Source organism: Lepidochelys kempii, chromosome 5 (assembly GCF_965140285.1).
Source record: "Lepidochelys kempii isolate rLepKem1 chromosome 5, rLepKem1.hap1, whole genome shotgun sequence".
NCBI lineage: Eukaryota > Metazoa > Chordata > Testudines > Cheloniidae > Lepidochelys > Lepidochelys kempii.
This window is the reverse complement of record NC_136384.1, coordinates 69,727,372-69,752,635: the sequence shown is the minus strand read 5'-3', so window position 1 is coordinate 69,752,635 and position 25,264 is coordinate 69,727,372. Positions and strand designations below refer to the sequence as shown.

Sequence of the window (25,264 nt, the reverse complement as noted above, 5' to 3'; positions counted from 1 at the left end):
CTGTAATTAAACTGTGGAATTTGCTGCTATGGGATATCGTTGAGGCCAATAATTTAACAAAATGTCAAAAGGAATTGGATAATCTATATATCAGAATAATTAGTCAGAATTATAATGCATGATCATAAAAGATTTGGAAGAGATTGAGATTGGCTAAGGATCAAATGTTAGAGGTCAGGGTGAGACCTAATGTGAGGTGCAGATTATCCCACACTTGCCTGCTGTGGGGTTCTTCACCTTTTTTTGGACATCTGATGCTGGTCACTGTTAGACAGGATACTGAGCTATATGGACCATGGGTCTGACCCAGTCTGGCAATTCCCATGTTCCCAGACGCCTCAATCTTAGGTTGCATTGTACAAAAGAAGTGCTAAATGGTGCTTTTAGATGTGTAATGTACTGTTGTAAAGTAATTGCTGCAGTGAGTACCTGGTATGTGATCCTGTAAATGCAGGAGCAACATCATTCGACTACCAGTCCATTAGTTCAAAAGGGTAAATTCAATAGACTCGTTTGTTGTAGTACACATGGAGAATTTTTTAAATCTCTGTCTATAGCTCGCTCCCTTAATATATTGGTCATGGGCCTCTTCAGTCCTCTCCTGGTAATAGCCGTGGGAGGAGATCTGGGAGATGAAAAACCCCATGAGGATCCCTTCACATTTTTCTTCATTTAATCATTCAATCAGGGGACAGGGGTTGTAGCATCAGCAGTGATTCTGTTCCCATGCCACCTAGGTCCCCTAAGACCCACGAGAAGTCAGGGCCATCCAAAAAAAAGTCATACCTCTGCATCTGCTCTAGGCTCTATACCACTCAGCTCTACCCAGATCCTTAACAGCACGTCTCAACTGGAGACAAATTGCTTTACTTCTGCTAGTCCTTTACTGAGTCACAGGTTTTCATTCAGGGTGGATTTGATTTAAATCATGTTTTAAATCACTAGTAAGGAAGACTCGATTTAATCATGGATTTCTACATAAAAGTGCTTTCTTGTTGGTTGTTATAACCTTAATACATATTCTTCTCAACTCAGAGGTAGATGGAGGTTTAATTTTTAGAAGGTACACACCATACATTTTTAAGTGATTTATTTTGAAAACTTTTCAGATTAGTTTTACAGCAATATCAGAAAATGAATGATTGTTTAGTTATTTCATTTACCAAAGGTAATTGAAGCAGATAGTTCACCTCCCAGTGACTTCAAAAATATCTCCAGTTCAACAGGTTAATTGTCATTAATATTGTGAGGATTTTCTTGCCATGCTGTATTAGGAGAACATCACCAGACAGACATTTAAATTGTTTTATTTAGTTAAAACAACAACGTTATGTAGTCTGGATTTTTTTCTTCAACAGTAAACATATAATATTTTAACAAAACAAGCATCTGAATTTTTAAATTTAGTTAAACGTTCAAGTTTTTTAAAATCAGATTTGTTTTTGTTAAAATTGTTTTTAATTAAAATAGTTAAATGGCATTTTTTAAAAAAATAAATAAATTGACTATGTCAGCCAGGTCAACATGAGAAACTCTAAAATATTGGCTTCTGCAGGTAAGTATTGTCTTCCCCTTCATTTTCCTGTTTGTTCATAATCTGGAAAAGAAAAACAAGCTTTCCTGCTTTTTCAGGTTCCAAACGATTTCTCAATTTGGAATGAATTAGTCCAAAGGAAGAAAATATTTTTTCTACATCAGCAGAAGAAGGTACTGCTGTTAAAAGTGAGATTATCACTTCAACAGTCTTGTCTGAATCCAAGGTCTTAAGTGACTTCCTCCAGTTCTCTGGTGTGCCTTTCTTTAAAACATCATCAGCAAACATATATTTCTTGAATGGTTCTTATTCCCAAACTGGGTGTCTTTCACGGCCTGCTGCCATTATAGGTTTTCCCTTCTAGTGAGAGAATGGTATGGTAGATCTCAAATCAATGAAGGCTACACTCAGAAAGACTTCTGGAATATGCTGCTCAAACAGTTTCACTTTTGTTTCTACTGGCTGTCCCCCACTCCTCACATTTGTCTCCAGACTTCTTCTCCTTGTCCAGATCTATTCTACCCCCAACAATCTGCTATTCATTGAACTTTTTGAAACTTTGCACTTTTAGAGAGAGGTAAGGAATTGACTCTGTGTACACAATTTGCAGAGGGACAGTAGGGTTGAGGTCTGTTATTTCTCTCCTCTATATATTTATTTATTTATTTATTTAAAATATTTTGGCTGGTAACAAGCATGTTATTTCTGGAGAGACAAACCCACATTTTGAGAACTGAAAAACTAAACATCTCTGATGGTATCTTCTAGACTGAGCACTGAGTCCCATTGGGTAGATAGAAAGATTAACCTAAATAATCTAGACAGAAGCCCCTTGAACTCCATAAAATTGGTTCCCTAATCCATGAACTATTGGAACTCATTTACAGAACTTGTCTTGAACATTATATGAATACATTGTCTCATACTATAAAATTAGAATTTTTTCTCAAAAAGCATTTTATCAAAAAAATCTGATTTAAATTTAAAAAAATCTATTTTTTTATTTTTTTTTACATTTTAAATCATTGATTTTTATCCACCCAGTTTTTTTCCCCTGGGGGGACTGTGGTAACTGAGTGGCTTCTCTGCACAAGAATAGGGGAGCCTGCATGGAGAGGGCAAATCCTTTATGTTTGTTATATTTACCAGATAATCTTGTCCTATTTGTGTTCATATTCATATGTTTATACCTGACCCAGAAGTCTTAGGGTGTTGAGCCTGCAAGAAGTTTGTCTATATTGCTAGTATGCAACAGACATAAGCTCTTCTATCGGAAGAAAAGCATGAGCCCCTGTTTAATTCCATCTGTAATGGCAGTCCTTGGGGGCTGTATGCCCGATTGACTGAGAGAGCTGCTGTAAGGGTGGTAGTATGGTTGGGAGCTGTTGAGCATTCTGTCCATTTAGTAATTCGTGGATGACTGTAAACAAGTTCTTATTTAGTCTTTGAGAGTGACACAAATCCTATCCAGTCAGTTTTTATATCAGACCAGGAGGGAAGACGATTCCCTTAGAACAGTGGGTCTCAACCTATTTACTGTTGTGGATCTCCTATGCAGCTCTCTATGTTTATGTGGGCCACATCCACACAATATATATACTATTTGTATGGCCCTGAGTATGTCACAAGGGACTTGGCTGAGTGCTGATTGGGCCGCCAGTTGAGAACCACTGACTTGGACTATATACCAGTGTTTAAAATTAGGTCTTAGTTGTCTGAAGCGTTATGGAAAGCAAAAGAGCTTGATATAATTGATTTTTGTCAGCAGTACATAAATGCCCAATAGGATGTTTCAAAGCATCTTATATGGCTTTAATAACTGGTTGACACTTATGATACCTGGTACATACATCACTTCTCTACGCTTCCTGGAAAACCCCATTGTGGGATAGTATCATTCTCATTTGTAAATTCAAGTAATTCTTTAAAGGTATGGACTCTATGCTTTTGGCTAAACAAAGTTAGCAATTCTGTATTGTGTTGCGAATGTTGACACAATGTATTTGTTGATACAGGTTGAATCTAATACCATATTCACTGAGCCTCTGTGAAAGTCAGGATTCAGATCCGCTCTCACTAAAATCTCAACCTTTTTCTGGTTTTATGTCATTATCAAGGGCATCGGGATGGCTCTGCATCTACAAGCAAGTCTGGAGCTAATGTAAATACAGGTTTCAGAGTAACAGCCGTGTTAGTCTGTATTCGCAAAAAGAAAAGGAGTACTTGTGGCACCTTAGAGACTAACCAATTTATTTGAGCATAAGCTTTCGTGAGCATAAGCTGTAGCTCACAAAAGCTTAGGCTCAAATAAATTGGTTAGTCTCTAAGGTGCCACAAGTACTCCTTTTCTTTTAATGTAAATACAGCTTCTTTAGGGAGAAAAGATAGCTCATAGGCTATTAAATAGCTTATAGGGAGCAGATGAGTTTTAAACTTGCATGCTGTTGTATCTATTGCACTGTCTCCAGTCAGTGTCCTCTTTATTGTTACCAGAATACTTCTAGGTGTTCCTGTATTCATGATTCTTTACCTTTTTTAGGTGAACAGTCATTCCACGCACCTGTCCTAATTTTATTAATGCCAAGAATCAACCTGTTAAATTCTCGACCTTCTACTGTCTAGCTATACTGGGAAGATTTCTGATCAATAGAGCATCCTATATATTTTTGCATACTTACTTCATTCAGAGGTACAGAATATTTTCTAGGCTGTTCAACTGTTTTCAGACATGGTTTAAAGTGGTGAGGAGACTTTCAAAATTTTATTAATGCCAAGAATCAACCCTACATGTGTAATATGTGCTTTCCAGGCTGGAGGGGAATTGGCTTTCACAATATGAAGGAAGCAAACTTTCACACATAATTAACATCAGTACAGAAACCCTGATCTATTATAATAGTGGCTACAACTTCCTAATACAATAATTTCAGCATTCTGATTAATAACCAAGCCTAATGAAAATGAGTAATTTGAGGATTTTGAGTTCTAATATACACGTACACCTTTGCATTAAACATTTTATGATGTAAATAATAGCTACCCATGTGAACCACTGGTAAAAACCTATTGGCATATCCGTCTAAAATTTGCATTTCCAGTAATCATGAGGGGGAGACCATAGGTGTCATGTTTTAGTAGATCTCTTCCTTAGATTCTATAACTTGACCCAACTCCGTTCTTCTAAGAGCTTCTTCCTTTTAATATGGCTAATGTCAATGCCTCTTCCTCTCCAAACTTAAATCCATGAAGCAATTTGAAAAATGGATATTGCCTGTTTCTGATTTGATTATCAGTTGTATCTGCTTCTTTTATTGAATTGAAAATCTGGCATATGTCAAGTGTTGTCGTTTGCTACTCCCTTGTCCAAAAGAACAGACTTACTGCATTGGTTTACTGAATGTAGGAAATGTTTAATCTCTGATCATGTTATCTTTAGATATGTTAAATTCCCTACCCTCTACTATCTAGCTATACTGGGAAGATTTCTGATCAATAGAGCATCCTATATATTTTTGCATACTTACTACATTCAGAGGTACAGAATATTTTCTAGGCTGATCAACTGTTTTCAGAAATGGTTTAAAGTGGTGAGGAGACTTTCAAAATAGCAAAAAAACTACATCTATATTATTTGATTATACCAGAAACAACAGGAATTTTGAGAAGATCTCAAGATATGTACTCCAAATCAGAATTCTATAGATGGCTCACCTCTACTCCGAGCTTCAAGATAGTTACAAAAATTGGCCAGAAAACAGCAAGAATTATCGAACATATGACTTGGTTTCCTTTGGGAGAACTTTGTATGTACCTTCTGGAACTTGAAAAGGAAACTGACTGAAAATCTGTGCTACCCAGAGGACTGTGTGTTCGGCTGTCATCTGGATTTTGATCTACTAAGGTCCCATGTTTGATGAGCATAGCCTGATTTAGAAACAGGAAATACTGTTTTAAATTCTCTTACAAAAGTTTCTAGAACCATAGTGGGCAACCTGTGGATGGTCAACGTCAACATGTCTTGCGGCCCGCAGTCAGCCAACCTGTGGATGGTCAACTGCGGCCATGCCTGTGGATGGTCAACGTCAACATGTCTTGCGGCCCGCAGTCAGCCAACCTGTGGATGGTCAACTGCGGCCATGCCTGTGGATGGTCAACGTCAACATGTCTTGTGGCCCACACTCAGCTTACCCTGATGGGCCCACAGGTTGCCCACCACTGTTCTAGAAGCAGGGGCAGGTCTACCCATTTTGCCACCCCAAGCAGTCGCCACTGAATTGCCGCCGTAGCGGGAAGAGCGGCGGGGGTGCCGCCGAATTGCCGCCGCGGGACACGGACTACCGCCCCATTCTGAATGCCGCCTTGGAATGCCTACTTGGAAAGCTGGTGCCTGGAGCCGGCCCTGTCTAGAAGATGGAGTCTAACATGATTTGGCTGGCTGGTGTTAGCCTAAATTAAGGCAAGCTACCTAGTGTAGGACACTGTGGAAAAGGTGCAGCACCATCCCACATTGGTTAGGCACACAGTGCTAGAAATTAATGTTCCTGATACTGTTTCATTTTCAAACCAAGTTTAAATGATTCCTTCTCTTGCTTTTAGGTCCTTGTAGATAGAGCCTTTAAATGGTGCACCATGCAATTGGAAAATCTAAAATCGATGTGAAGCAAGTAAAATAAAATAAAAATCTTGGAACAGAGAACGTCTTACATTTCTCAGAATACTGGCATAATGGTACGAAGGTTTTCTCTCCTATTTAGTACCACTGTCATAATGCCCACAAACATTCCAGCCCTGGAATTACATTTTTCAGAAAAATAATCTTTTAAGCTAGCTTGTTCTGGGGTACAAACAGTTAAGAATCCTGCACTCTCCTTCACTAACCTGAGTCTTTTCAAATTCAGGTAACAAGCATGTTCATGGAAATGACTTATCACCGTCTACAGGTATCGGCAATTTCTGATTATCTACATATACGGAGTGTAGGAAATATGGTGAATATGGGATAGTAAATAGCATTTTGTTCTGTAGCTTAAAAAGAAGACTGGCTGCTCCCTGTCAAATACAATGAGGTGGCCAGGAGTATCACAGTTTGGCAGCATTTTGCATGTGGGGTTAAGGGTGTTCTCAAAGTCTAACCCAAGGGTCAGCAACTTTTCAGAAGTGGTGTGCCGAGTCTTCATTTTTTCACTCTAATTTAAGGTTTCGTGTGTCTGTAATACATTTTAACATTTTTAGAAGGTCTCTTTCTATAAATCTCTAATATATAACTAAACTATTGTTGTATGTAAAGTAAATAAGGTTTTAAAAATGTTTAAGAAGCTTCATTTAAAATTAAATTAAAATGCAGAGCCCCCCGGACCGGTGGCCAGGACCCGGAAAGCGTGAGTGCCACTGAAAATCAGCTCCCATGCCGCCTTTGGCATGCGTGCCATAGTTTGCCGACCCCTGGTCTAACCACTGACTTGAAATATTATGTACAATTTTTTGATATTTGAGGAACTGGTAGGGTTGATTTTAATGATATCATCAAGAAAATCCTATCTGTCTTGTGACAGTGCAATTCATTCTTTCAGAGGTACTAATTTATTTAAACCCCCTTCCCCAATCTTCCCAAAATGTCTAATGTTCCTTATCTGAACTAGCAAATTCATTTGCTAGATACCTTTCCCCATGACAACCTAACTTTCATCTGAGGCTATTATAGCTCAGAAGTTACTGAGAAAATCTCTCTACGTAGCAAAACCAATTTGCTGTAGCTAAGGAGCACTTGAAAGGGAGGGGAAACTGTAGTATTGCAAAAATTCAAGTTTATCTTACTCTGGGAAAGGGAGAGACTGAGCTGTCACAATTAAGCATGACCCTATCCATTTTTCTCCCGTCTAATTGGTAGATTAGCCAATTGTTTATTCATAGATTCCAGAATCTTACTGAATGTCAAAGAAAGCTCCGCTTCTGTGTCCAGCAAACTTAATCTTATAAACCATTTGTGATAATTTTCCACCTGTTCTAATTAAGCTATAGAACAAGTGCTGGTATATCTTTCAACTCATTTCAGAGTACAAGATGGGCTGTAGGCCCAAATAGGAGGATGAGAGTGGAAACCTGGCTGGAAGTCTATAGACAGGAGGTGCAAAAAAACCTTTAAAATAAGCAATAATTAGGAAATGTGTCAGTCGGGGAAGAAGTAGAGGCCTGAGGTTGATTCCCAGGTGTTCTCATTAACTGTTTTTAATAACATACACTACTATATTTTGTAGCTTCAGGATAGCCATTTCTTTGGACTACTTTGATATTTAGGCTTGGGGAAAAGTATCAAATGAATTATTATCCCCTCCTCCCCTCCCCCATGCCACCCTTCAGATTTTTATTTTCATGGTTTCCCAAATTTCTTGTCCATTTCTTGCTTTTGATGTTTTTTTCATGTTAAAACTAAGTTATGTAATACTGCATTTAAAGATTTAAATATTTTTTAAGATTAACACTCAAAGATAATATCTTATGCAGGAACATAAATTAAACCAATTCTAACCCTTTAGAATGTTGGACTTGGTTCTGTAAACTTTCTCCCTATTTAAAGATTGAGATGGACACACTCAAAGTAAATCCAGATATAATCCAACATAGTAGTCCCTTAGTTTAGGGTATTGAGTGCTTTCCCCTTTTGTATTTTATGTTAATTAGTAATTAATTGGCTGCTGTAGATCTCAGTAACATTTTCTGTAAATATTACTCTTAGAGATTATTCAAACCTAATAAGTTTTGTGTCCATTAAAATAAATAAATTGGATGCTGACTCCCCCCTCCCCCCCAAAAATCCATGCCTGTATTAAAGTGGCATCTTAGCTGTTCAATTTCAATTGCTATTGTTCTACTGTAAGACTATTGTTAGGTACATCCTAAATTGAAATTTGTAAAATTTGGTTCAGAGCAAGTTGGGGGGTGTAGGGGGGTTGTATTATGTCTCTTCTTATCATCTAGTGTGCACCTTGGGGAATAATAGATGTTAGTTCGCTTTAATCTGCTGAAGTGCCTTAGAAATTTGAAGAATTTGCAGTTTGACCTAAGTACGTTCTTATGCAAATCTAAAGTAGTTCTTCTGGTTTTACTGGATTTTGAAACTTTTTAAATTGAGGCCTCATCTCAGTCTCAGACTTCTTATTTTAAACACTAGGGACCTGAGTTGCCAAGTATTCAGTCAGAGTCCACATTAGATATGCATATTCCAATATCTTTCTGATGAACCTCAACTTTGAAACTTGGGAACCTGTTCAAATGTCATTTATTAGTTTAGTGTGCTGTTCTTAAAAGTAAAATGTATTTTTATGAATAGCTTGTGCTTATCTCTTTGGTGAGAAGATGGATGGCTTGTTAGTGATGAAGTATGTGTCTCTGGGTGGAAGAATGAAGGAGAATGAAGGACAGTGTAAAATGGCTTAACTTGTTTTGTTTCGTTGTATTTGAACGTTTGTCACCTGTTACGTGTACAGAAATATATGTTTGTGTTAATATATATTGATAAATATTTATTTATTTCCCAATAAGAATCTCTTTTTAAAGAAAGAGTATCATAATTATTGAAGGTACTAGGCATTAAGAGCCATGTGGTGCCAGTTTAATAAAATATTTATGTCCAGATTCACTCTCCTGCTCAGTCAGCCTTGTGCTATACCAGCTACTTGAAAAGAGGTGTATGAGTTCCTGCACAATCCCACTTTCCCTTGGTCCCAGCATAAGGAACATGAGATGGGAGCGTGCTATATCTTTGTGATCCTCAGCTGCCAGAATAGGTTTTTGGGGCCAATGGTAACTAGCAAGTGAGAGCATAGCCAAAAAGTTGCTGTCATTTATGTGAGGTCTAGGATTGGGGACCCTCAAAAGTGGCTTTAATGCCATCCTTGTTTCCGCCCTCTCTGGATTTGTGCTGAGCGGAATTCAGCTGGTCCAGTGAATATGGGCTTCTGACTCTAAAATCTGTTTTTCCAGACTTGCAAGGTCTGGTTTGCATGTGATCCATTATTCCAGTATTCTTGGCTTTCTAGCTTGATTTAAGTTTTTTTTTTTTAAAGTTTTTTGTATCTTTAAGATGTAAAATCTATTTAACATGTCATCCACGCCATATAATATCTCAGTATTATGTTCATTTGCTTCAGCTCTCCATGTTGTAAGTGCAATAAATGTTCTTTAAGTTGGGAAATAAGAAAATAATAATAAATATACCAGTACATTTCTACAGTACCTTTCATCCAGGAATTGTAAAATACTTTACAAACAATTGGTTAAGGCTCTCAACATCATTATAAGGTAAGTAAATAAAATGGGGTCCGCTTCTCTGTGCACTGAAAAGCAGCTACACATTAGATGGAACATGTTTTACGTTATGCCACATAAGTTGTCAGAAAATAAAGAATACTGTATCTAGTTGAAACTGAAGTATGAATTTTAGTTGGACAGAATGTGACTAATCATGTCGTATTTGGTCAGGGACACCAGTGTTAACTCCTTACTCTTAGAAAAAGTGATCTTTAATGACCTTGTATTGGTCAAGATCTTAAGTTGTAAGTGTTAACCAAGAAATGGCTCCTCAAAGAGTACAGTGCTTCTCCACTCACCACTATACATCCGTTGAGTAGCGAGCCACAGGGAAGAGTACCATCTATTGAAATATCCCTACTCCTTGCATTATTTGAGTCTTCGTGAAATGTCACTCATCCGCATAATGACCTCGATGGATTCTGCTTTCCTCCTAAAAACTAGTATTGCTGCTGATCCATAGTCAAGCCCACTACAATTAGCCTTAATTTCTCGTTTATAGTTTTGGGCTATGTTGTAGTTGAAACTGGGAAATCTGTTAACATGAAGCCATTGGTACTGCTTTCAGAAGGTGACAACAGCAGTGTGTTACGAAGGAAACAGTCAATTCTGACCTCCTGCATCCTCTAAGTCATTCCTGAAAAGACATTTTCATGCCATTTTGTTCAGCCACTTTATAATATGAGTAAATATTTATTAGGGAGTAGCTTGAGACCATAACTCTCTTTGCTAATAACCTAATTGATATTTGAAACCAGGGATCCAGAAATAAGTAGCCAATCAATTAAGTTTCTGTTCCATTTGACCTGTAAAAATCTAGCAGTAATGCTGCTCTACAAAACTTGCGTAATCCTTTTGCTTAATAAAGCAACACAATAGCTATATTAATTTTTTTTTGTCTGGTGGGTTTTTTACATGTGAAGTATCTCTGTCATGAATATGGAAACGTAACTTTTTTAAAATAAAAACTTCCTTTTTAGACTGCTTTGGCACATCTGGAGTCTCTTGCCGTTGATGTTGAGCAAGCTCATCCACCAGCCAGCAAAGAAAGCATAGACTGTCTGCCACAGATTGTTATTACAGAAAATCACAATGGTATGGAAAAAGCAGCTCACTAAAAATTTTAATTCCTGCAAAATGTATCTAAGCTTAAATTTGTTATAGTGTGGTAGTGTACATACAGTATTTAAAGGAAACTGACGCTCTGTTATGCAGCACAATACTGAGTGGTAAATTCAGAAATTATCTGTTCACTCTGAGTAGAACATAAGGGCACTTTGGAAAATGACTTGCTTAGTCTGGTAAACTGTATCATATTATGATTAGCCACTGATATCTTCTTAACATATTTCACTTGATTTTTAATTAAACTTAAATTTTGAAATTTGTGATGTGTCTTTGTTTTTTCCCCCTCAAGCTGTTGGTCAGGAGCAGTGCTGTGCTATCTGTTGCAGTGAGTATGTGAAAGAAGAAATAATAACTGAGCTGCCCTGTCATCATTTCTTTCACAAACCCTGTGTAACACTTTGGTTACAGAAGGTGAGTTCTCCTTTGCTTGCTTGCGGGACTAGTGGTGAGTTTGTGCTCTGTCAGTTAGAACAACATGCATCTTTTTCTGAAAACTTATTACGAGATTATTTCACAAAATAATTAATTGGATTATTTTAATATTTTAAGAAACAATTTTGTTGGTGGTGAAAAGAAATCCCTAGGAGTATGCAAAGAGCAAAGTTGGTTAGTCTTGACCATTTAACATATACAGGACCCATAAACAATTTAGACGTTGCTTGCAATGTGTGTACAGCCCTAATGTTGAACTGCAGCCGTGATGGTACCAATATTCTTTAGAATGACCAACCCCCAGAACACCATACTGTGCTTCTCATTACTAGGAGGAAAAAAGAAAATTTAAATGGATTAGATAAAAAAATTATTCTTGGATTGGAGAAATTGACTTAAACTTGTTTAATTTTATTTTTTTCTTCATAACTTGCCTAGGAAGAGAGAATAGCAAACTACAAGAGTGAAGAGTGCAACATCACTAAAGATGAGGAATTGTTTAAGGTGGTTCAGAGCAATTTAACTAGAAGTAATAATGTTAAATTGCACTGGAAAATTTAGACTGAGGTCTGTTTGGTTGTGGAATTGTCTCCTTAGCACAGGGATGAAAACTTCAGTGGTTGAGACATTTAAAAGACGGGTGAATAAAGCAGTTGAGAATTGCTATTGGAAAACATGTAAAGTCACGCACACTTTGCAATTAACCTGTTTCTTTTGTCTCTTCTAGTCAGGAACATGCCCGGTGTGTCGTCATGTGCTTGCACCTGTACTCCCTGAAGCAGCAGCTGCTGCTACTTCCTTTCTCTCTGATCATGATTCCCCTCCAGTCCACAGTGCTGCAGGAACACAATAAAAGTAACCTCTGGTATGAGATGTTGCCCCAGCAAACTAAAAATGTAAATTTCTTCTGTTTTAATTACAATGTGAAAACAATTATATATAAAATATATTATATATAAAGGCTATATATAGTATATATTTTAGTTTAGAAAGAGAATGTAAGACTTTCTAAACTGTTTAGATTTACAATAATAGCTAAAATTTTCAAACTGAAAGTTAGAAAAATTTGCATCAGTTTTCTGCTGTAGAACATCTTGCTGTTAACCGTAATATCTAAAGCTTGTATTACGTTAAATTTGTCAAAAGAATGATCATTAATGTGGCACTTTATGTGTTCAAGTTCTTGCAACTGCAGTGCAGTTGGATCTTATTAAAGTTATGCTTATAAACTGTTTTACATAATATAACTGAACAATGTGTTTTTTGTTTTTTTGTTTTTGTCAAAGATAGTTGCACCAAGTGACTTTGTAATTGATCTCTCATATTTGCATCAAATGTGAAGACGTTCTGTGATCACAGCCTTAGTAAAATTTGGTTTCACTGGAAATAAACTGCATAATAGTACACTTTTTTTATCTTATGACTTTTTCCATAATATTCTTTTTCCCATATATGTGAACTATTGCTTATCTGTTATGGATACCACAATGTGGAGATTTTAGAAATATTTGCACTAGTCTTGAGCATATGATCTGGCTTTTAAATAAATAAATAAATAGGTGGGGTATGAAACTTAATGCTGGGATTTTCAAAGGAGTCTAAAGAGTTAAGTCAATGGGAGTCAGATGCCTAATTCCTTTAATCTCTTTTGCAAATCCCATGCTAAATATTTCAGTCTTGAGTTTTAGGGGGCTGGGGTGATGTTTGCTCACTTTGTGCAAACATGTTCAAAATAGTTTCTTGTGTCTGGGAATCTTTGTCTGAAAACTGGAGTGAGGACTCTTAAGACTGAATTGAGAAAAACCAGGTATACTGTAGTAACCACAGAGGCAAAGGATGGAATATAGCAATGGAATAAGCTGTTCAGTGAGATAATTATGACAGAGTCATTACTGGTAGTATAAAGATATGGTTAGACTTCCAGTATTTCTGCTGGCTGCAATCAATTGCACTAGATGTTATATTCACAAGCAAAAGCAAACCAAGAAACTGAAAGGACTGTAAGAAACGTCTCAGACTGTACTATATTTCCTCAATAACCCTTCATCTTCTTCTTTTTGCATTCATAGAAAGCAAAGCGGACATGGCAGGAATGTTGGGCTCAAGGAATTGTACGTTCCCTCTAACAACCAACTCTCAAAAACTTCCATGGGTATGGGTTAGATACATGTTTCTTACAACGTGATTCCATGGGAGCAATATATCTGGCGTCCAGTTCAGCTCCCACTAAAATCAGTGGCAGTTTTTTCCATTTACTTTAATGGAACTGGGCTGGGTCCTTGGAGAAGAGTTACTCTTGGAAAATAACTGCTTTTTCATACAAATTCTGGTCTCATTCTTCAGCTACTCAGAAATATTCCTGATTATGGCCTCCAATACAGTAAAAATGTGATCATCTTACAAACATTAACATATTTTCACAACACCACTCTGAGGCAAAGTATTATTCTCATTTTTCAGGAGAACAGTGAAATAAGGTGACTTGTCCAAAGGTCATACATGAAATATGAAAGATTACTTTTTAAAATCTGTATTTGTAGGTCTTCCTTGTATACCTTTCAAAATCCTGGTCCTTAATTGAGGGATAACACACAAAATCTCTCTCTAACTAGTGGTTGAATCAATAAATACTAGATCATAATAAAAGATTACCAGTTGAATTATATCTGACACAAAAAAGAGGAAGAGTCAAATGATGAACTGTTCTCCAAATGTTATAGCTATTGTTTTGGTCATTATGGAAGCAGTACCCTATGGACATGCAAGTTTCCGCTTTGAATATAAAAATATATCTGGCCAAAATAGCTCCTGTATGGGTGTAAGTGCTCTGAAAAGCACTATATTCTGTCCGTAATCAGTTCAAAGAGACTTTTGTAGGCTATAACTTTGTTCCCAGAGAATAGTCCACTCATCATCTTATAAAGGAACTCTGATCAATCACCAGACGAAATACTTCTATTCTTCCCTGTTACATAAAACAAAACTTTCAAGCTCTTACTTATTTACCCATGTAGACAGATTAACGTGACAAGTTACGCTCATTTATTTAAAAGTACTTATTCTTGGTCTTCTGTGCGTACAGCAATATATTGCAGAGTCTCCTTAAAAAAAGACCACAAAAATGCAGCACCAAAACAAACTACCCCATTTTGAATGTTTTTGTTGTTAATACAATATTCATTCTCCAAAAGCAGTTAAATATATGATATAAACTGACTGCACTTAATATTGTAATAAAACACCTCTAGTTCCAAAATTAGAATGCAGATTTTTGTTAGTGAAAAATATAGTATTACTCACTTTGCTTTCCCCTCCTCCCTTTCTCCTTCTTCCTCCCCTTCCCACTCCTCCCCCATATACGTTGAAAGAAAGAGACTTTGGTTGGAAAAGACAGCCGAAGAAAGTAAGTTCTCTATTTGTGAACAAAGTAGATCTGGCTGGAATAGTGGAAGCTTTCTGGGATAGCCATTATTAAATGAAAGAAACCTCCTCAAGGGGCAAGAGGGTAGTTCAATCCAGTTTTCATGTCTATTCAGACTCCTCTCTGCTGGGAACTTCAGTGAGACCACCAATTTGTTTAATGTGTCCTTCTTTTTAAAAAGAAATTTAATTTTGCCGTTGCTTAAACTCCTGAAAGATGCTTTTAGATTGAGATTTCTGTTTACTACACAGGTTCGTTATATGTGCCAAGACAGCCTTTTGAGAAATATGTATGTTGTCAATAAATCACTTGGAGTATTTTTATCCTGAAGAAATTACATTCCAGGTATCACAGTTGAAATGGCAGCCATTGAGAAAGTGGCACTGTGCTCTTTAGAATTTTTAATTTAATTTTTAGAAATTTTAGCACGCACACACAATTCTGCAATATTAATATCTCATAACTGCCAAAACAGGTTGTCCAAGCCCAGCCAATCTACCTAAACATCAAGATACCAAAATTCAAAACTGAAGTTTCAGGTAGAAAAACAAAATAATGAAAACCATTGATTTGGGTAACTGCTTCTGTCTAATACATATGAGGGATAGTTAGGTTCATATCTCAGTTTATCAAGCTCTGAGAAAACTATATGATAACGATTGTTACCCAGACCAATAGGTTGTTTGTTATTTTGTTTTACCCTATTTGATGCCCTCCAGAGGAAACTCAGTTTTTCTCTTAAATGATTTCATGCCATATTCATGGCAACTTTTTGATCCTTTTTATTAATTCTCATATGTACTTAATAGGTTAAATCAGTTATTGTACATATATTTCTGTCCAGGCCAGTCTCCTTTCAAGCCAAATAAACTATTTACATAAAAAATTGTTTTAACAGGAATTTTAGTGTAGCACTGCTAAAAACTTTATATTGTATTACACTTCAAGCTATTGCATGGCATTGCTGTCATTGAAGGGTCATGGTCATTGAAGGTTTTTTAAAATATTTTCTACATGGAGGCAAACTCTAACAACATGAGTTTACATGGTGTGGTTAGATGTTGATAGATGTTTAGCTGCTTGTGTGTGTTCCTCCTGTGTGCTGCCCCAGCCCTGCGCAGACAGCTTGCATGGCAGACCTTGAGTGAACTGCCCAGTGACTACAAGATCCATTGAGGGACGAAGGCACCCAGCCAGGTTTATTGTCGACGAAGTACGGTACTAGTATCCCGCAGACTCTACTGGACCACTAATACATGTATGCCCGTAACAATGGACCAGCTCAGTGAATGGCGGGAATTTCCGTTCTTCCCTAGGCCAGACAAAGATACTCTCTCTGAAATGCATCTTTTATATCCCTATACAAACAAGTTAGTACTGTCCATCTGACATAGTTACTGCCCCCTGACATGGCTAGTTATTACCCATCACATTATACACATTGGTTTCTATTACGTACTGTTATCCTGACCTTATCTTTTGGGAGGGGTCAGCGTGTTCCTGTTATCCCTGGGGAACGTTTTTTCACCATCCTTGATATTGGGATGTTCTGGTACCACTTGATATCAGGATGTGTTTGTGTGAGTACTAGCACTTCTTAGGAATGTGTATTTTTGTAATATTAGCCCTTTTCTTGCCAGATTCTGAGAGTAGGTTCTGCCTCAGACCAGGCCTCTAATACAAGGGCTTGTGTTTCAGGCTGTTTTCCTACTACACTGGGAATAGTTTTGTGCAAAGAGATCATATTTCTACTTTTGGGTCCAGCTCCCTAGTGCGATACAGGATGGAGCTTCTCTACCTATCAAATTTCGTTAGCCCTTTGAGGCGCTGGTGAGTCAACCTCATTCTAAGACCAACTGTCAATATCTCTGTGCCCTCTCGAAGACTCTCATCCAGTTCTATACTGACTGTGCTTGGCTAGGGAGTTCCCTGTTTGATCTGCAGTAATGTACGCTTATTTCTTCAGTTTCTTGATCTCTTTGATTTTTTTCTATCCAGCCTCAAGTGGCTTCTCTGTGGTATTGGTTGTCTTTGGTTTTCGTTGTGGACCTGCCATTGTCTTTCAGCTGGTGGTACCCCTTTGAGACTGTCATAAATATAAAGGGAAGGGTAAACACCTTTAAAATCTCTCTTGGCCAGAGGAAAAACCCTTTCACCTGTAAAGGGTTAAGAAGCTAGGATAGCCTCGCTGGCACCTGACCAAAATGACCAATAAGGAGACAAGATACTTTGAAAAGCTGGGGGGAGGGAGAGACAAAGCCTCTCTCTCCGTCTGTGTGATGCTTTTGCCGGGGACAGAACAGGAATGGAATCTTAGAACTTAGTAAGTAATCTAGCTAGATTTGCGTTAGATTCTGATTTCTTTAAATGGCTGAGAAAATAAGCTGTGCTGAATGGAATGTAGATTCCTATTTTTGTGTCTTTTTGTAACTTAAGGTTTTGCCTCGAGGGATTCTCTATGTTTTGAATCTGATTACCCTGTAAGGTATTTACCATCCTGATTTTACAGAGGTGATTCTTTTTACTTTTTCTTCTTTTAAGAATCTGAATGCTTTTTCATTGTTCTTAAGATCCAAGGGTTTGGGTCTGTGTTCACCTATGCAAATTGGTGAGGATTTTTATCAAACCTTCCCCAAGAAAGGGGGTGTAAGGGTTGGGAGGATTTTGGGGGGAAAGACGTTTCCAAACAGGCTCTTTCCCAATTATATACCTGTTAGACGTTTGGTGGTGGCAGTGATAAAGTCCAAGGGCAAAAGGTAAAATAGTTTGTACCTTGGGGAAGTTTTAACCTAAGCTGGTAAGAATAAGTTTAGGGGTATCTTTCATGCAGGTCCCCACATCTGTACCGTAGAGTTCAGAGGAAGGAACCTTGACAGAGACAACGAGAGTTTTTCAGCTGCCCCAGTTCACTGTTGACTATTGTGGCCCACTCTGGGTCACTCACTTCATCATTTCCTTTATGTGTCCTTTGGTGCTTGATGCATCAGGAGCTTCCATTCTTTATTGGTAGCATCACCTTCTTACCATGTTATGCTTCTGTGGGTACAACACTTGCCCTAAAACTTCATATACCCCATCTAAATTTACTGGACTTGGCTCCTTGGTGTATGGTATTGATGCACAGTTCCCTCTCACAATACAAAGTCTATGCACAAGTGTTGTTGGTGCAGAATTCTAACTACACATTCATTCTAGGCTTGAAATAGTTGATCAGGAAACTGATGCATGCACTGCTCAGAGTCTGACTTTGTTCACTCAAGACTGTACAGGAAGTAACTAGTTGTATATAATTCAAATAAATATTTTTCTTGTCTGCATTCTTATAAAAGCACTTAGTATGGAAGTTCAGTGTATAACACCTTATTTCTAGTCTTCTCTCGGTATTACAGAACACAGGGACCAATTCTGTGCAGTAAACCCATTCTAAATATTTTATCTTCTGTCTTTAATTTGTTGCATGTTTGAGTTGCATAAGGTGGATACTTACATCTTGTAAACAGAGCTCTTTAGCTTCCAGGAGTCTGTATGCAGCACTACTTTTATACAGAATGGTTATATTACTCACTTACTGGATCTGTAATTGTTCTCTGAAGATATTTTCTTGCATCCGTCAACACCTGTTCCATTCAGTTTGCATCAAGAGTTGCCATGTTACCTTGAGCCTGCAGTGGGGATATACAGCAACCTAATTTTTACAAAAACTCTCACAAAACTAGCAAGGTACTGTGTGATTACGGTAGCCTAGAATTCAGTATTTTATCTTAATGGACAGTGCTGTCACCAGTTTTTAAAAGCTGTTGTGCATGTATTTCTTTTTGTAGAACAAAAGAAGGGGGGCAAGTTAAATATGGGTGGACCCTGTAAAGGGTGTTTGAAGTAAGAAAAGTGAATGATGAAGCTTTTTAAGAAAGAGGGGAAATGAAATGAACTGTTAAAGGATGCAACTGGAACTATTAACTCTGTTTGGGTTGGTATCATCCGACTGTATTGAAACACACTTTCAACCTTAATTCTTCTTTACATGTTTGTTTGGGAATTACTACAATGTGTAATTTCAATTGCCTGAAAATGTTTGGTTGGTTGTTGTGTTATTTCTTTGCCTTAAGGAAACTATTGGGCCTGGTATGTTTACATGTGTGAACTTTTTTATATATTATCACACACTAATGGATAGTTGATATGGGAAAGTTCCAGAATAGACTTCTTATCTGAAGAGTGTATTTATTTCTCACTCAGGATAAGAATAATCCAGTTTAACAAGATTTTATTCTAACCTTTCTGAAGAGACAGAATGCACAAATAATTGGCTTGTTTATTAACTGAATATATGGAAATATGAATGGACAGATGCTTTCAGCATTTTGTAAATAAAAAAATAAAGGAATTACGGTTTGCTTGATAGAAAATCAACAACTGAAAACAGTTCTAGAACCTATGGATAGTTTCATAATAGGTAGGATCACAGTAATCAAAGATTGAAAAGACTTGACTGAAATGGAATGAATTACATATTATTTATACTACCTCCTATCTTAGCTAAAAGAGAAGGAAGAAACCAAAAAGGCCAAAATGAAGAGCTTTTCTCTTTGATTGCATGGTTGTTCCTGCACCTTGGAGCTACCTGTATGACTCCTTTCTTGTGGATTCAGTTTTAATGAGATTATGCAGAGTATTGAGGATCTCCACAAGGTGCACCTCCTCGAAATCAAGACTGTGGATGTCTTTCTAAAAAATACACTGTAACTCAACCAGAAGAATACAGAAATTAGTGGGTGGGGTTCTGTGGCCTCTGTTATCAAGATCATAACGATCTCCCTCTGGCCTTAATAAGTATGAAACTATATCAGAGATTAGGAGCAATGAGTGAAATGTTCAAAAGTCCCTAGTTCACACTGAAAGTCAATGTGACTTGAGTTCATCCCTCACTTAAATGCTTTTGAAAATCCCATCCAAACTAATTGAAACAAAAATTGGTCCCCATTTTGACCTGGTTCTTCTTCTGAACCATACCCACATTTTTAGAGGTCACATTTTGATGGATTTAAAATTATTACTTTTTACATTTCATTTTACTTTGATTTATTTAAAACAGATAATAGAAGTACCCATTCCAAGATGTGATTGCTTTTTACAAAAAATAAAATTCACAACAGTAAAAAGTAAGTAAATTAAACTATTTAAATACACTTCCAGCGCCTCTCTTATACCCTGCCCCCCACCAAATCATAAGAGGAACCAGCTCCAAAATCAAATTAACTAGAGCAAAATGTAAACAATCAGAGGTTTTGTAGCTATGACGGGGACTGTTGCTATTGAAGGAAAAGGCTGTGAGCAGACTGATGTGGGAGGGTGTAATATGCAAATCTACCAAAGTAACCAGGCATGCTTGCTCACTAAATGACTTTTTTTTTTGACATCTCGAAGCCTCTTCCTTTCAGGGTTGCTGCTTTATTGATTGTCTTGTCTGCTAAATATACCTTTATGAGTGTAGCATCTGTAATTGGAATTTGCAATGTACTTTATACTGCATGCAAAGACTTCCTTTTTCACAACTATATTATAGGCCATGATCCTTCTAACATGCAAATGCTTACGTTTAAAGTGCTTAATTTTAAAGTTAAGAATACGTATAAGTGTTTGGAGGATCAGAGTCATAATGTATGATCCAAAGTGCATGCCTGCACTCCAAAATTTCTAACTTAAAGAAACAAGAAATTTTCTCTTTCTGTCATCTGTCCTTGTCTGATTATAAGATATTCTTTAGTCTTGCAGCAATATTATTGCTTCCTTTGTGTTGGGGGAAAGGTTGCCTGTTAACTATTCAATGCAGAGACAACTGTCTCACAAAAACTATTTCAGATTATGTTCATTAGTTTAAAAAACAAACAGTATTTAACAAATCAGGTGACAACATACTAGACACTGATAAGAGAGTGGAATATTTGTGCCTGTTGGACTTTCTGGAAAGAACCGTAAAAGTTCTCTCATCATGCCCATTTTTGCAATAACTGACTTTCTGGGAGCTGCCCTAATTTTTTTTAATATTATTTTCTATTAGAAATATGTAAATTATTTTTGGAGGGGTTGTGATCATTTGGATGCACCTCTTCTTTTATAGTGAATGATGGGGATTTTCAAAAAAGCTCAACTCCTACTGACTTTCAGTGAGAATTGCACACCTCTCTCTCCTTTAGGCACTTCTGAAAATCCTGACCAGTATGACACTTTTTACCAGTGCTTTGGGCAACTAAATACAGATCCAGAATTTGACTTGTGTCTTATGCACTTGTTCCATGACACATTATTTTATTGATGGGCCATAGGAAGAACTGCCATCTTTCTCCACAAAAACAAAATTATTCATTTTCTAGTGGATTCGCCTGGCCCACCTCAGCTTGTTTTTTTTTTTATTTTTTATGTGGAAATAATTGTATAATAAAATTTTGAACCCCACTTATAATTTTTGGCTTTATCCAGTCCAGGACATGGTGTCATTTCCTTGTACTGTACTGATAGTGAGCCTCCATCAAAAGTCTGATCCATCTGAAATTATTTGGAAGCCCTCTTTCCACTTCCTTAAGCACTGTTCGGTATAGTATGGTGGGATATTCAGTCCCAATACAATCGTTGGTTGTGTGTATATATCAAACGCAATGATGTGCATTATCTATCAGCGTTGTTTGAATACACCCTGCCAGTTCCTTTCTTGTTCAGCAGGTTTTTATTTCTCCCTTGTTTTACTTCCTGATAATTGATATTCATTTTAAATACCATGCTTGGAGACTTTCACCAGATGGTGAAAGGAATTTCACCAGAGGAATGAGGAATTTCACCAGATGGTATCTGTATTCCTTTCTTTTTCTAGTACAATAAAAACACAGAAAAAGAAATAATATGTATTTGCAAATTTTGTTTTCATGCTGAAACTCCATATTGGAAATTAAGTGATTTTTTTAAAACTATTAGCTTTAAACATTTCAGTAGGTGTATTTTCGAGGTAGAGGTCCTTGGTATCATTACTGTGTAAGAAGCATTGGTTTAATGGTGTCTCATACATTAAAGGCTAAAACATAAGGGGCTAGATTCTCATTTACACTAAAGTCCTGCACAGGGGTGGCAACATAAAACTGCATTAAAGTGGATGTAAAAGTAATTTATGCTGCCACAGCAGTATGAAGGGACCTTTATGTAAATGAGAATCAGGCCCAATGTTTCTTAAACAGCCTTTAAACAAAGGTAAAAATAGAATTGGCGGGCACAGTTTTCAGCTGTTAAACTGAACCATATTTCACCTATTCAGACAGAAGTTTTCCCAAAGGCTTCAAAGAAAGTCAATTACACTTTATTGTAGGAGCAAGGTAATTTTTTAAAAGTTTAAGGTTGGGTACTTTGCACCAGGTTCTTTTATTAAAGAAAACAAAAGATGAAATGTTTAGTATTTTAACAATACCTTGAATAGTCCCTGTTGACTACTTATGCTAAACCAGGGGTTGGCAACCTTTCAGAAGTGGTGTGCCAGGTCTTCATTTATTCACTCTAATTTAAGGTTTCATGGGCCAGTAATACATTTTAACGTTTTTAGAAGGTCTCTTTCTATAAGTCTATACTATATAACTAAACTATTGTTGTATGTAAAGTAAATAAGGTTTTTAAAATGTTTAAGAAGCTTCATTTAAAATTAAATTAAAATGCAGAGCCCCCCGGACCGGTGGCCAGGACCCGGGCAGTGTGAGTGCCACTGAAAATCACCTCACCTGCTGCCTTTGGCATGCATGCCATAGGTTGCCTACCCCTGTGCTAAACAATCTGGTGTTCCATCCTGTATTTATCTGCAACATTAAGTTTCCCAGAGCTTAACAAGAGCTCTGTGTAAGCTCAAAAGCTTCTCTCTCTCACCCAGTAGAAGTTGGCCCAATAAACGATATTACCTCACCTACGTTCTCTCTCTAACACTGATTAAGAACAGCTAGGCACTAGTGGCTGCTTGATAGCCTGAAATAGGAAAACCACATGAGTTTTTTAAAAAGTACAAAAAGGAGTATTTTTGTCTTGTAAATTGAATAACAGTATTCTACTATGACCTGTTAATGTGTAAGATGATTCTGTAAAAGTGGAGTTAAGCTTCACTGCATATGAGCAGAATTCTCATTACAAAAATCTGAAGTTAGGGTGTGTTTTTCTAATGCTTCTTGAAAATTATAGTATAAAGATACTAGCTGCAACAATATTTGCATAGATTTGAAATAAATATATTTACTTATGCCAGTCAATTCCTTATAAAACAAATTCTGTCTAAAATGGACATTTTGATTACATTTGCTAGTTTAGGAAGATGCCACTGTGAGACGTATTGGAAGTAGGTTGCCCCTTCAGATCACCACGGTGGACTGCATTACAGGTGGGCTAGAGCCATTCATGTATTTCTGATTGTACCTGTTTTAGCGAGACAAAGTGGATGAGGTAATATCTTGTACTGAACCACCTTCTGCAGGTGAAAGAGACAAGCTTTCGAGCTTCTGTTTTGTTATTTTACAAACTTGAAGCACAAAATTAGCTCAGGAAAGGGAGTTGGGAATGTTTGCTGATTAAATCATAAAAATGGGACCTAGTCATTCAAATGAAGTAATGTAATGTTAACCTGGGGAGACTCTCCTCTGGGTTTTAAATAACTAGTTAAAAATGCACCAGTCCTTAGCTTGAAAGCTTTGAGAGAGGCTCTGCAGCAGAGAAGTACAAATGGATGGGAATGAGAGGAGCCATTTCAGTGAACGATGGTTAAAGAGGTGAGTTCTGTACAGTGCAAAGCACTATTCTGTTTTGTAAATCTACTTTTATAATCAGTAGTAACAATGTAAATTTATAAACCAAATTATTTTTTAAAATGCAAAGTCATTGAGATGTGTATGATTAACCAAAGCAACCACATGAACTTGTTATTTCTGACTCTTTGTCTCAGGTTTCACTTTGTCATCACACGTTTTGTGTTTTGTCAAAATTTAGGCCCACACTTGCACAGGAGCATAACTTTACTCCTGTGAGTAAAGCTCACTTGAGTGGAACTACTTGCAATACCTGAAGTTAATTCGTCTGGAAAGTACAAAAATAATAATCAGAACTACTGAGGGTCAGATTTAACCCAACATGTGTTCAGTTTAGTCATTACGCAGGTTTTACAATGCTTACAGTGAGATAGGTGGACTTTTTTTTTGGGGGGGGGGGGGGGGGAGTTAAATGTGGGAAAGGGAACATGGAATAAGAGACATCAAAAGAAGGTGCATTTACTAAAGGTAAGATCCTAAATTGAGGGGGCTCAGAGACTCCCCTTCTATAAATCTTTTGGAAAAATAGATCTCTCTCAACATTTTGATGCCAAAAGAAATGTCAACACTCTGTCTCTATTTCTCTCTCTATTTTCACTTTGATGTTTGTTTTTCATAGCTTAGGTCAGATTATTTTCTCACTCTTGCATCTTCCCAATGTGTAATTCTGCCATACTGCATGTAACATGTCCTATCTGTTATTACCTGGGGCAGTGTTTCTAGAAAGATGAACGTTTGCCTCTTTACTTTGACTTCTGTTTTCTTCCCGGAATTTTCTGGTTCCTCCTGTCTTTTCCTTTTCTCTGTTTTTTTATTTTTAGTCTTCCCTTCTGTCTTCCCCCGCAATCACTTGCTTCCATTTGTACAAATGAGAGTCCCATTTGTACATACATAAAATATGCATATTCCAACTCGCCACCTAGGAAACCCTCTTGTGTGTAAACCATGTGCTGATAGGGAACTGGATTTTATGCGGGCAATTTCTCTACTTTCTGTGCTAACCTAAATCACTATTTTAAAATTTGGCCCTTAAATTGATTTTAATTCATGACACACAATTAAAAGCTAATTGTGTCAATCTCAGCTCTGTGAGAGACAGGAAAAGGCTCAACCATAACAGCAAGTATAGAAAATTTGAGAAATTCCTTACAGAAAGATCAGAACTTAAACAATGAATTTCTTACTGAATTGAGTAACTTGGGATAATGGTGAGTGGCCAAACTTCTAAAACAGTAATTGCCTGAGCAGAGGAATAATTCAAATAGCAAATGAACATTCAATAATATTTACCTACAGACAAATGTATATACTCAAATTTATATGGCAAAACCAGCATTGAAATAATAGGCTGCTAGTGTGTTGTTTTTTCCTTTGTTGTGTAAGAGAATAGGAAAACATTTATTACTGTTTACATTTCAATGTTGGATCAATTGGCATGTCTAGGCAAAAGAATGAAGCACCAATGAATATTAAAAATATTTTCTATTGCTTTACAGAAGACATACTGGTGAATTACAGGATTTGAGGTGTTAGGAGATGAAATATAAAAGGCATAATATTATCTGTATAGTCATTATATTCATGAGAAACTGTCATTTTGCATGAAGGTGCAGAAAGTTACTA

At 36.9% G+C, this 25,264-nt stretch overlaps 1 protein-coding gene across 10 annotated transcripts in view; it reads left to right on the top strand.

Annotated features, from left to right (window-relative positions):
* PJA2 (praja ring finger ubiquitin ligase 2) overlaps nt 1-23,982 on the top strand; it is a 117,247-nt gene extending 93,265 nt beyond the window's left edge. For 9 of the 10 annotated variants that reach the window (XM_073344665.2, XM_073344662.2, XM_073344661.2 and 6 more), the window contains exons 7-10: nt 1,633-1,707; nt 10,822-10,936; nt 11,259-11,380; nt 12,129-23,982. In XM_073344665.2, the coding sequence (XP_073200766.1) occupies nt 1,633-1,707; nt 10,822-10,936; nt 11,259-11,380; nt 12,129-12,254 (438 nt within the window). In that variant the 3' untranslated portion in view covers nt 12,255-23,982. The remainder of the gene's footprint in view (nt 1-1,632; nt 1,708-10,821; nt 10,937-11,258; nt 11,381-12,128) is intronic. The other variant, XM_073344659.2, reaches the window with a different exon arrangement.
* Nucleotides 23,983-25,264: the final 1,282 nt, after the last annotated feature.